Source organism: Danio aesculapii, chromosome 7 (genome assembly GCF_903798145.1).
Source record: "Danio aesculapii chromosome 7, fDanAes4.1, whole genome shotgun sequence".
Classification (NCBI taxonomy): Eukaryota; Metazoa; Chordata; class Actinopteri; order Cypriniformes; family Danionidae; genus Danio; species Danio aesculapii.
The window spans coordinates 6,628,715-6,642,630 of record NC_079441.1 but is presented as its reverse complement, the minus strand read 5'-3'; the positions used below and the strand labels follow the sequence as shown (position 1 = coordinate 6,642,630).

Sequence of the window (13,916 nt, the reverse complement as noted above, 5' to 3'; positions counted from 1 at the left end):
AACCATGCACATCTACCCTAATGTCAGGGTTTTTTTTACGTGGGGAGTTGTCATTGTGCTGGAATTTTTTCTTGGACCTGGCAACTCCGCACGGGATTGTTATTGGAAGCCTTCATCAAACACATGTCTGCTTGCAAATAGCATTCATTTTAACCAGTGAACCATGAAGACTTTGAACCCAACATACATTCTTCTGAACATACATACATTCTTCTGAAATACCTAAACACAATTATTTTACTTTTAGGCTAAGGGTAAATATGAAGCAATAAAACCATGATGCTATCAAGTAAGTTAGGCTACTCACCCACAATTTGAAGAAGTCTGTCAGATCCACGCTTGACAGGCAGGTAAACAGCATTTTTGGGCTTTAAATATGAATGAAGTCTGTTCACTTGATTAGTTTATCGATGTACTTTCCGTTGTGTGTTTTCCGGTTGGATGTAAGCATGTCCCATAACTCCTTGAATTTGGTTTCGTGGTGATAAAATTTGAAATAATTCCTATTGACACTCATGATAACTACATCATAATCCTAAGGCAGATGTCTTTCTTTTACACTGAGGGAAAACGGAGTGGAAATAACGTCGTCTTCTCGAAATTTTCACAGTTTTGACGCAGAAACCGGTAATGATAGTGAAACACGACGCAAGTGTGCTAAAATGGCGGACGCGCGCGTGAAACAACTCGTTTGAAAAGCGCGCGATCAAGCGGAAGCGGGTTCTTTCCCAGCTTAACAGCAATATTACACTACAAAAATGTTTATTTTTACAGTTTCTTTATATTTAAAAATAAAACAATATGTTATCTGAACATTTACACCCTTTAGAGTCGTCAACTGTGTTTTAACACCACATCCTTTTGGAGAAGGTGCTTTATTTTGAGGTCTAAAACAGATATTTCTGTCATTCAAAATGCAAAAAATGTAGGCTATTATTCAAATACATGTTGTAAATGACATTGAAAAAATAAGAAGTTAATAAACAAATGAATAGGCTGTATAAAATGATACAAATTGTTGTCTCCTGTGATTGTGCCACTTGTGCTTCAGTTTAACAAATTATTTATTTTGCATAGCAAATCACTCTGACGTAACTTGACTTTCATCTTCCTGAAGATCTATGAAGAAAAGCCCATTGTAACGCCACTGTTATTTTTAAGTTATCAGGGGGAAAATGAAGTACAAAGTGTTAAATGTACTTTTATTTACTACAAGTAAGAAGAAAACACAAATAATGCTGTTACAGTGCAAGGTGCAGGTGTATTTCAGGTGTTGAATTACATAGAATGATGTAATGTATAATTTACACCAAATTCAAGTTTACTGGGACCGGTTGCACCAGCAGCGCATAAGTTAAAACGTAGCCTAGTTGTGACTTAAAGAGACACTAAGTTACAATTCATACACTACTAAATATTATTTTGTTGCACCACTTAACTTAGTTTAAACGTAATGCTACGTTCCAACTGAATATTTATTGCAGCCTCACCCCATGTGTAACGGTAGAAAAGAAATGGCCGCGAGATTAGTTTACATTGAGGAGCTCGCGATGATAATGAAGAATGATCTCCCTCCACTTACAGCCTTCATATCCTCCCAAATCTCGCATTTTTTCGGTTTATGAAAGCGTTTAATTTTGTTTCAAGGAGTGTTTTGTGTTGATTGTGTCCATCAATTAAAGCGAGAATTTCTTCATGACTGAGTTTTTACTCTTTCATGTGTAGGATATGAAAATATTCAAGTTTAATGCTTTGATAACTTCATGTGAGTTTCGCGTGCATTCATAACTCGCGATGCAGATATGTGGTCTTTTATTAGTGACTGACTGTAATTTAATGTGCTATAAAAATGTGATTTATAATTTAATTTTCATAGGTCAGTTTTATATAAATGCATTAGTTGCAGAAATTTAAAGCAGTTTAATGATATTTAAATGCTTTTTATTGGATATTATGTCATTCAATGCGACTACGCATGACTTTACGTTGAGCTTTCGACCTACTAACTACGGTTTGCCTTAAGAACATGTGGTGCAACCAAAGTGGGAAAAAATTAAGTTACAAACTAGCTAGTAGTTAATAAGCCTCTAATGTGGACTTTACATTTCAGTTTAAGAAAGTACTTACAATCAGCTGGTGCAACCTTACCCTGATGTAATAAATAATGCAAAATGCGAGAACATTAAATTCTGTGAATAATTGTTGTTTAGATTATTGTTGAGTTGACATTTTCCACAGTTTAACTTAAAAACCAGACACCATGCCCATGTGCCCACAACATGTGCCCCGCAGTTTTTCATGAGCCAGTCTAAAGCATGAGCGGCTTTTTCGCGTGTGTACACTTCGCATTTATATTTGAATTAACAAACTTCTTGAGCTGATGATAATAACGTGCACGTGATTATTGACGTGCTTTTGAAGACCCAATCCTTTCAGAAATTGACACGCGCAAGAGTGACGCGCAAAAAAACAAAGGAGAAGCCGGAAAAAAGGAGCACATTATTTTTTCAGCAAACGTGGACAAACTGCCATGTTTAACTATTATTATCATCTTTTGGATTATTATGAACTCAGAATGATAGAATTACTTTCTAACAAGGTTACATCTGCTGCTGAAGAGTACAGACACAGATGATAGGTCTGCTTTGACTGTGAGCTATATTTGCTGTTGTTTTTGAACCCAAATAAGGACTAAATGTATGCTGTGTGTAGTTTTACTTTAATTGGTAACATTACGGACACTGTAAGAGGCTGTATGTGTTCATATATGTTGCATTTATTTATTTATTTTATATAATCGCAGACGTTACAGTAGGCTATTTCGCACTGTCATTGATCTGCAGTTAAAATCAAATTATGTTCATAGAAAGGTTAGTAATAAACATTTATAAGGAAGTATTCATGTGTGTAAAGCACCTGTTTTGTGAGAAGTGCTTCTCATATGATATGGACCCGTACAGCTTTACTGTAGACACTTTCTCAAGCAAAAATGACGTCGACTGAAACTTTCTGTTGTACACCACGCCCACCAAAAGAGTACCATTGGTACCCTTTTAGCAGTGGAAATGCAAGCCTGATAAAGGTGACCCGTACCGAACCGTACTGTACCACTCAGTGGAAACGGCCATAAGACACTTTGGTTAATTATACTAAGTTAGGAATCATCTGATTGGTGAATCATACGCTAGCTAATGCGGGACCAGCCATGTCGATCATAAGCATGTGATCCTCTCGAAATTAGTTTATAAATAAACTTCACTTAATATTAGATTAGATTAATGTCGCCAGCGTCTAAGGACAATGTTATTTTGCCTTCCAATAACGACATTAAGTGACGTTGATATTTGGTTGATTTTAGGTTGTGTTAGGAAAGTGATCAAAATCCAACATCGAGCCAACATCTTAAAACATGTCAAATACTGAAATTTATTCGTCAGGAATCAAAATCCAACCCTTGATAGATGTCATATTGGAAACGTCCACACAATGCCAAGCTGTAACATCAAAGCAATGATATTTTGTTGTTTTTAGGTTGCGTTGGATAGTAACCAAAATGCAACTGTACGACATTGGACATTGATTTCGGACTGACGTTGAGTTTTGACGTCAAACTGATTTTCATTTCCAAACAAAACGCAAAGTCCCACAATGTTGAGGTACAATGTCAATCTTATGTCATGTTGACATCCTGTGCCTGTTGGGTATATACAAACAATCTTTAATGATAACTTGAAAAAAATTGGGTCATTATATAAAACTGTTTCATGAAAGTTTTCGTTTTTAGGAGATGCAAAATGTACGCAAAAAATATGTTTGCTGTTTAGTTAAACTGCGCATTTAAAATAAGCTGAAACAACACAATTCTTGAGGGTTTTTTGTAACAACTTAATTGTTTTATAATTAATCCACAATAATTTGTCAAATTGAATAAGTTAACTTAATTCTTTCATGTTGTGCCAACACAAATCTGAACCCAGATTTTCAGCGTACCCGCAATTCTAGAATCACCCATACACACTAGCTTTATTCATTTAACATAAACAGTCTAATCACAGTTTGTTCAGAGAGGACATAAACACAAACTTCTTACCCAAAGACCTATAAGAAACTTGGCAGAAAACACCACCACATCTCTATCAATGGTAGAAGTGTGTTTTCTTCCGATTTGCTCAAGTGTGTGTGCAAGGGTCATGGGAGATTTGGACAGAATCCGGTCAAATCGCACTCATGACTATGAACCTGCATTAATGAAACAAACACAAAACAAAGAGAAGAAAACACTGGATTGAGATAACACACACTCTTTCGGGATGCCAGTCCAGCTGGCCTAGCATTCATACGCTCTAAATGAGCATCTCTGTTTAAAAGTGGCATCTGTCTCTGCGTGTCCTGTCTCTTCCTGCAGTAATTAGCACCCGTCGAGGTGGCAGTTTGGGAAATCGGCAGCTCTTTAAACCCCTGTCCTTGTTTGACACTTCCCATCCGCAATCTCTTTTGTCGGCTTTGTGTATATTGTTTCCCATTTGCAGACACTGACATAATGGGGGTCCCAACAGGGGGCCTTCACCTGTGAAAGGGACCCCCGACGGTTTCGCGCAGCACTCAAACTCAATCTGAATGTGTGGCCACACACCACACAGCGTGAATGACATTCTTTATCTCCACCCCTTCCATTTGTCTGTTTTCCCCGTGTTTTGAAAACACATTCATCTTTTCCTTGTTCAGTGTGTTTTTTTCTAGTCAGAGGCTCTAATGACGGACTAATTCGAAAGGGAGAAAATACAGGCCGTCATCGCACAAAGAGATGCACCCGTTTACTCGTCAAGCACATGCACTTTTCCCTGTAATTTGGCCTCCGCAGGGGTCACACTTTGGTGGTTTCGACCCACGTTTCTTGCACAGGGAGGTGAGAAGTGAGAGTCCAAACAGTCCCGATGCATGACAGGCTTTCACTTCTCTTTCCTGCTCGCCGTTCTGCTTTTCAACAAGCACGCTTCTTGTTATCTGAACATTTCGGGGTGATAATGCACGGTTTGATTTGTGTATTTTTCCAAAGCCAAATTTCCTAACTGCTTCTTTTGAGGTTGTTTAATTAAAGTCATTCTAATAATTCGCTGTGTGAACAATTAACTTGTACAGAGTTGAACACATAACAGAAAACACTGGAAAGGTCATCAAAGTCACTTTGCAATAGTAGCTTGTCTAAAAAAACAAGAGAAAAAATCAATAGATTTAAAGTTTAGTGTTGTGGATGGATGGATGTAGATAGATAGGTAGTTGGATGGTGAATGAATAGGTGGATGGATGGATGAACTGATAGATAATGGGTTGATAAATGGATAAGTAGAGGAATGGATAGATTGATAAATGAATTGATGGATGGATGGATGGATGGATGGATGGATGGATGGATGGATGGATGGATGGATGGATGGATGGACTGATAGATAATGGGTTGATAAATGGATAAGTAGAGGAATGGATAGCTTGATAAATGAATTGATGGATAAATTATATGATGGATGGATGGATGGATGGGTAGATAGATAGGTTGTTGGATGGATGAATCAATAGGTAAAAGGATGATAAAGGGATGGATAGATAATGAGTTTATGAATGATGAATAAGTAGAGAGATGAATGGATGGATGGATGGATGGATGGATGGATGGATGGATGGATGGATGGATGGATGAATGGATAGATAACAGGTTTACGAATAATAATAGATGAAGTAACGATGTTGAATGGATAGATAGATAGATAGATAGATAGATAGATAGATAGATAGATAGATAGATAGATAGATAGATAGATAGATAGATAGATAGATAGATAGATAGATAGATAGATAGATGGATGGATGGATGGATGGATGGATGGATGGATGGATGGATGGATGGATAAGTAGAGGGATGGATGGATGGATATATGGATATATGGATGGATAGGTAGTTGGATGGATAAATGGACAGGTAGATGGATGGATGAGTGGATGGATTGATAATGGGTGGATAAGTAGAGGGATAGATGGATGAATGATGAACTGATGGGTTGATAGATAGGTGGTTGGATGGATGGATGGATGGATGGATAATTGGATGGATGGATTGGTAGGTAGATACAGTATATGGATAGGTATATGGATAGACAGACAGACAGACAGACCGATAGACAGATAGATAGATAGATAGATAGATAGATAGATAGATAGATAGATAGATAGATAGATAGATAGATAGATAGATAGATAGATAGATAGATAGATAGATAGATAGATAGATAGATAGATAGATAGATAGATAGATAGATAGATAGATAGATAGACAGACAGAGAAATAGATAGATAGATAGATAGATAGATAGATAGATAAATAGATAGATAGATAGATAGATAGATAGATAGATAGATAGATAGATAGATAGATAGATAGATAGATAGATAGATAGATAGATAGATAGATAGATAGATAGATAGATAGATAGATAGATAATATTTGTTTAATTAATAAATGTGACTGGTTTCTCCAACAGATGCTGGTAAAACAGAAGGAAACCCAGCGACAGATTCAAAATGCAGAGACTGAGAAACAACTCCAGCAGACTCTGAGTCAAGTGAGTGACATCAGCAGAGCTCTGGAAGAGATACGACTCTGTTACCAGATGCAGGTGAGTGTGTCCTCATAATCATATAGTTATTACACTCAACTGACTCTATCCACCTATATTTTTTATGCACATTGTGAATTGTGCATGAAATGTGTGTATAAACTAATATGGAAACACATTTATTGATTATTACATTTATATTCCAGCATGCACATAAAAAAGTCATGTGATTTTGTTTTAACAGATCATGTGATTATAAAATGAGTTCATTCATGGATATTAATGGACAAATGAGTGTTTTGAGCAAACTGTAAAACATCTGAAGTGTTGTTTTGGTCTTTCTAAAATCACAAATTAGGTATATATGTACGACAAACACATAAAAACAACTATTTAAAACTTTTATTGCATAGATATTTATGTAATTTGTATCATATACATAAATGTTTTATATCTATATGTGTGTGTATTTATATAAACAAACATAAAAAATATTCAGAGTACACACATTTTATATAAACTGTAAAACATCGGAAAAAACCTTCTCTGCCAAACTACTTTTATTGGATGTATGACCTGTTACAGTTCATTCAAATAGAAAAAATTAGATGTACAATCAATGGCAAAACAGAGGATTTCTATACAGCTTGGCAACCTAGCATCCCGTCTAGCATATTTAACCCTGTCTGTATGTCTTTTTTCTTATTTTTTCCCCTCTTGCTTTGGAATGATACAAGCTTATCTAAGAGTGTATTAGGAAAAGAAATTGTGTGATATTTTACATTTAACTGTTATGGCCTACTTGAGTGTAATTTGTTAATTTATTATTATGTATATGTATGTTTTCTTTCTTCTTTTTTTAATGGTTTGGTTTGTTTGTTCCTTTCTTGTTGTTGTTTTTGTTTACTTTATTTCCATCTCAATATGGTTCAGAGAGTAAGGAATGTGTTTAATTACCACTCAGTATTTCTCTCCTCAACATTGTGAAAATAATGTGTTGTGGTTTTTCTTTCTCTCATTTGTAGTACCTCTCTGATTAAGAATTGTTAATAAAAAGAGTTAAACTAAACTGTAAAACATCAAATATGTGACATTACAATGTAACAGCTTTAATTGTGTTTAATTGTGTCTTACGTGATATATAGATGTCTCAGACAGCAGCGGAGGATCTCAACGCTCTGTCAGATCTGACAGCTATAAGAACAAAACTGGAGATCAGCGAGCGAGAGAGGAGCGAGACTGAGACTCAGCTGAGAGACTCGCAACAAGCTGTTTCTGCACTTCAGGAGCAAAGTAAGGCTCATAAGTTACAAATGCATCTACACTATTGACCTTATTTGTACAGTACGAGCTGGCGCAACCATTGGAATCTTTGAAGTCAATGGAGTCTTCTGTTCTCATTCACTTACATTGATTTTTAGAGTTTAAAAACTGCCAGTTCTGCTGCTTGATTTTGCAAACTGATATTTTCTCATTAAATTGTTCTACTTTTAATATATAGTCATGAACACCATGTTTGTAGAGCAAACAATTTGACCGTTTTTTCCTGTTTATTACTCCTAGTCTCAGTCGGCGTTTCTAAAACAATCGCAAAAATGTGTATACTTATGCACCGTTGAATAACTAATATCTAAAAGTCTGATTGTGTTGGACACTGAAGTTTGTAATCAATATCTACATATAATGTAATTTCACATCATAAGAGCAAAGACTGGGTGTCAATGTGTCTCAGGGATAAGTACTGTTGCCTCACAGCAAGAAGGTCACTGATTTGAGTCCCAGCTGGGTTTCCTCCAGGCGCTCCAGTCTAAACATATGCACTATAGGTGAATTAGGTAAACTAATTGGCGCTAGTGGATAAGTGTGTGTATGAATGTGAGAGTGTATGGGTGTTTTCCAGTTATGGGTAAAATATATGCAGGAATAGTTGGCGGTTCATTCCACTGTACGACCCCTGATAAATAAGGCACTAAGCCAAAGGAAAATTAATGAATTAATTAATGAATAAAGAGCAAAGGCTTTCTGAGAAATGATTATGACAGAATATTGACATATTTATTTTATTAATTTATGTGTTCAATTATGTTTAAATACATATGTTATTTAATTATAAAAGTAATTTACATATTTTGAGTAATTTTTTACAGTTTTTCTCTGTGGCTTTGGGGCATTTCTCACACTATTTACATTTGCACAACAGTTCATGCATTTCTCAAAACAATTAGTCATTTGTGCACATCATAGTAGCAGTTTCTCATTCCTTCCAACAATTTGTGAATGCTTTTGGACATGCATCAACTGCTTTCATACAGCTCTCTGCTGTTTTATAACATTATCATTTGCTTATGTCATGTCAGTCAAAATGAACTCAACTTGTGAATGCTGAATAGTCATTCCATATAAAACTAATAGTCCTCATTTCATTACTTGAGTCATTACATAGAGAAATGTTGAACTAGCTGTCAAAATCTGTCAAGCTCATTTTATTTAATCTTTTATATCATTTTTCCTGAAAATGTCTTCTAAATTGAACAATTTGAAGAATGATTTACAGATCTGTGTGTGTGTTGTAGGTTCAGTTCCCATATGTACTGCAATATTGTTTACAGTTGTGCACAGCTCTACCCAAAGGAAGTTTATGTTTGTTGTAAATAAGGGTGTACTTATTCTTCTGCACAATGCTGTGAATAAATTAGAATTGCAAAGAGCAAATGAGGTAAAAATGTGAAACATACATATTCAGTGTCTTGTACTCAGATATCTCAGTAAATGCAGTGATGTCTAACTTTACTGTAGTTTAGATAGATAGATAGATAGATAGATAGATAGATAGATAGATAGATAGATAGATAGATAGATAGATAGATAGATAGATAGATAGATAGATAGATAGATAGATAGATAGATAGATAGATAGATAGATAGACAGAGAAATAGATAGATAGATAGATAGATAGATAGATAGATAGATAGATAGATAGATAGATAGATAGATAGATAGATAGACAGATAGACAGACAGACAGACAGACAGACAGACAGACAGATAGATAGATAGATAGATAGATAGATAGATAGATAGATAGATAGATAGATAGATAGATAGATAGATAGATAGACAGACAGACAGACAGACAGACAGACAGACAGACAGACAGACAGACAGACAGATAGATAGATAGATAGATAGATAGATAGATAGATAGACAGACAGACAGACAGACAGACAGACAGACAGACAGAGAAATAGATAGATACATGCAAACATACATAAGTATTACAGAAACATTTTTAAAGTAATACATTTTTTTTCTATGTTTCTTTTACCAAGTCAAGCTGCTCCAGGATAAACTGAGAGAGAAGGAGCAAATCCCTTTAATTATAATTGCCCAATCTGAAGAGACCAATGAAAAGCCGTCTGATCCACCCTCACTGCCACCTCCACCTCCACCTCCACCTCCTCCTCCTCCTCCTCCTCCTCCTCCTCCTCCTCCACCATCTTCATTTGTGACTGAGTGAGTTTTCAACACTGTTTACTGCTAAGATATTCCAAACAAAAAATAAATGACAGCCCATACAACTGAAAACGTTTTTCTAAAGCAAATCGATTGTATCTTTAGCCCATTAAAGTCCTTGAGGAACAGAAAGAAAGGAGGAGAAAACACCGCTCAAACTGCAAGTAAGATAACCATCCCTTATATCCGAGCCCTACTGCATGATTCCAGAGCGAGAAACGCAAAATCAACACAGAAGAAACAATACAGCAATTTAAAAGTTGAAGCTAAATCAAAGGCTGTAAGCACTCCTCCTCCATTCTCAATGAATACTGTGTTGATTTTCTCACAGAACCCACAATTACGGAGGATATGAAGGCCAGAGCTGTGGATGAAATGATGGAGCGAATCAAGAAAGGCATTGTGCTTAAACCCGTCCTCAGACCGCCACAGGTGAGTCCATCACTGTTTAATCAAAACATGTTTCGCTGAACATAAATTGCACCATTTGGGTGAAAATAATCAGACCTGTGGAGGAAATGAAAGCCTATGAGCATGTGCAAACGGAAACTACTCATATGACAGGATGACTCAATTCAATGACATAAAAATATGTTTTGTTGCATGTTTCAGATGACAGATCTTTTAGAGGACACTGTCTATATTTTTTCCAAATCAGAATTACAGTACTTAGGATGCATTTTATTTTATGTCAGATGACAAATCCACTAGAGGGCGCTATTTACAGTTTTGCGAATCTGAAATACATTACATAGGGTGCGTTTTGTTATACGTTTCAGATGACAAATCCACTAGAGGGCGCTGTCTACATTTTTGAAAATCTGAAATACGTTACATAGGGTACGTTTCGTTGTACGTTTCAGATGACAAATCCACTACAGGGTGCTGTCTACATTTTTGAGAATCTGAAATACGTTACATAGGGTACGTTTTGTTGTACGTGTCAGATGACAAATCCACTAGAGGGCGCTATCTACATTTTTGAGATTCTGAAATACATTACATAGGGTACGTTTTGTTGTACGTTTCAAATGACACATCCACTAGAGGGCGCTGTCTACATTTTTGAGAACCTGAAATACATTACATAGACTACGTTTTGTTATACGTTTCAGATGACAAATCCACTAGAGGGTGCTGTCTACATTTTTGAAAATCTGAAATACGTTACATAGGGTACGTATCGTTGTACGTTTCAGATGACAAATCCACTACAGGGTGCTGTCTACATTTTTGAGAATCTGAAATACGTTACATAGGGTACGTTTCGTTGTACATTTTAGATGACAAATCCACTACAGGGTGCTGTCTACATTTTTGAGAATCTGAAATACATTACATAGGGTACGTTTTGTTATACGTTTCAGATGACAAATACAATACAGGGCGCTGTCTACATTTTTGCGAATCTGAAATATGGTTGGATTTTGTTGAACATTTCGGATGACAAATCCACTAGAGGGCGATGTGTAATTTTTTTAAAATCTGAATTACGTTACTTAGAGTGCATTTTAGTTGTACATTTCAGATGACAAATCCACTAGAGCAGTGGTCCTCAACCTTTTTATCATCGCTGAACGTTCAACGCTTTTACAGTTTTACCACGGACCAGAGTGGTGGGTGGGTGGTTGTGGTTCGTAAGTTGCTAGGCGACCATCAACATTGCTGTCACTATTATACAATTTTTATTTATAGAGAAAAATGACAAAGCACTGCAGTGATTGGGTGTTGTGTGTTTGTCTGAGATAATTAGTCTACTGAAATGTGTATGTTCGATACAAGCTGAAGCTGATTTGTCAATTCTTGTCACGCGACTCGCTGTGCGCTTGTGGCATTCATTCAACTGTGTGCATCAAGTATAAAAGCCTCGTCCGTTTTGTGAGGTGTGTGCGCAGTCAGCAAAGATCCATGATGCGGTGCCAGGCAAAAGTCAGCCTTCACGCCGCTTGAGTGCAGAGACTGCGCACCTCCATTGGATATAACACACTTGCGTGAACTCTTGAAAAGATGCGATATGCAAACAGCCCTTAAAAGGCTGCTGTCATTTGCGATCTCCAGCAGTTGATCTTCTTGCACAGACATGCTAGATTTACCTGATTTGTTGACAAATAGGTTGCCGATCTATTCCTTGGCAGTTCCTGGGTTCTTCACTGGTTCTTTTCCCCTTAGCAAAGAAACTTTCCAAAGACGTCTGTTCCTTACTCATTTTGCTACTTGTGGGTTAAATTTGTTTGCTCAAGTGACCGAGACGTAACCGAGAGTTACGTATTTTTATGTAAATAAAATAGAAATAATGAATGATTTCTTGTGTGACCCAGTACCAATTGGTGGTTAAGGACCACTCACTAGAGGGCGCTGTCTACATTTTTGCGAATCTGAAATACATTACTTAGGGTGCATTTTGTTGTACGTTTCAGATGACAAATCCACTAGAGGGCACTGTGCACATTTTTATGAATCTGAATTATGCTACTTAGGGTGTGTTTTGTTGGGTGTTTGATATGACAAAATCCAATAAAGGGTACTGTCTAGAATTTAAAATTTTGCCAAGCTACTATGTTTACCTAAGGTACATTTTGTTGTACGTGTCAGATGACAAATTTATTAGAGGGTGCTGCGTACATTTTTGTGAATATGAAATATGCATGTTTTGTTGGACTTTTCAGACATCCTACTTGCACACATTCAACAAGCTGAATAAATACCAACTGAAATATATGACATTTGTTTTTTTTTAGGTTGCATCTGAGGATGAAAATGCATGGAAGGTTAGTGTCACATCATTTAGTTTTATATAAATGTATGATAAATATTATCATCTATATTCTTTACCCTATGTTTCTACCTTGTATAATTGTCCATTTTAGTTGATAAAGAATATGCGGTGTTCATGACATGCCTAACCACTTTATACATTGCTTAATGTTATATGTAACTGTTTAAAATGATAAAATATTTTAAAAATCTGACATCTGTGTAACAGGAGCAGAGATCTGAGAACCGGAAATCAGCAGTGCTGGAATTGCAGGAGATGCTGGTAAAGCAAGACCTCTTAAAACCTTATGACTACAAATACAACTTTTACTTTTTACAGGCAATAGCCTTTATTAAAATAAAAAATGCACATTTTAAAGTGTGTATAGTCCAAATACTTAAAATAAAAAAATGACTATTTACTTTCATATGACAGATATGACGTATGCCATTTTGAAAGCTGCATAAACACTAATTGTTGGGTCTGTAAGATTTTGTGAAAAACATATCTTAAGCTCATCGTGGTGGCATTTATTTGATTATATAGTTTAACCCTCTGGTAGTCTTGAGATATTTTAGACCAAAAAATGTTAGTTTTTTTTATTTTAAAACATTATTGGGCTTTTTGAGTCTCTGGGCTCTATTTTAATGATCTAGGCACAAAGTCTAAAGCGCATAGCACAATTGCAATAAGGGCATGTCCAAATCCATTTTGGCTATTTTAAGGATGGAAAAATAAGATTTGCACCATGATGCATGTTCCAACAGGGTTGTGCTTATTCTCTTAATGAGTTGTGGGTGTGTTTTGAGAATAACGTGCATTAAACCAATCAGTCTCATCTCCCATTCCCTTTATGCACCATGACGTTATTAACATGGCGAACTTTGTAAGTGGAAAAACTGAATGCTTCACTAGCTAGAAAACAGTTAAACAGAGCATCTGCAGCACGAGGATAAAGAATGAGCCTCCTCCATTCAGCCAGTTTCTTTTTACTTTAACTCTTTACTGTACTCCTTTACTTTCGTGGAGAAGGAAACGT

The 13,916-nt window shown here is 36.1% G+C and overlaps 1 protein-coding gene across 1 annotated transcript in view; it reads left to right on the top strand.

Moving 5' to 3' along the window:
* shtn2 (shootin 2) overlaps positions 1 to 13,916 on the top strand; it is a 47,421-nt gene that overhangs the window by 22,447 nt on the left and 11,058 nt on the right. Inside the window, exons 9-15 of the mRNA XM_056460997.1 lie at positions 6,534 to 6,668; positions 7,754 to 7,901; positions 9,939 to 10,122; positions 10,228 to 10,286; positions 10,454 to 10,554; positions 12,861 to 12,890; positions 13,106 to 13,159. Of these exons, the coding sequence (XP_056316972.1) occupies positions 6,534 to 6,668; positions 7,754 to 7,901; positions 9,939 to 10,122; positions 10,228 to 10,286; positions 10,454 to 10,554; positions 12,861 to 12,890; positions 13,106 to 13,159 (711 nt within the window). The remainder of the gene's footprint in view (positions 1 to 6,533; positions 6,669 to 7,753; positions 7,902 to 9,938; positions 10,123 to 10,227; positions 10,287 to 10,453; positions 10,555 to 12,860; positions 12,891 to 13,105; positions 13,160 to 13,916) is intronic.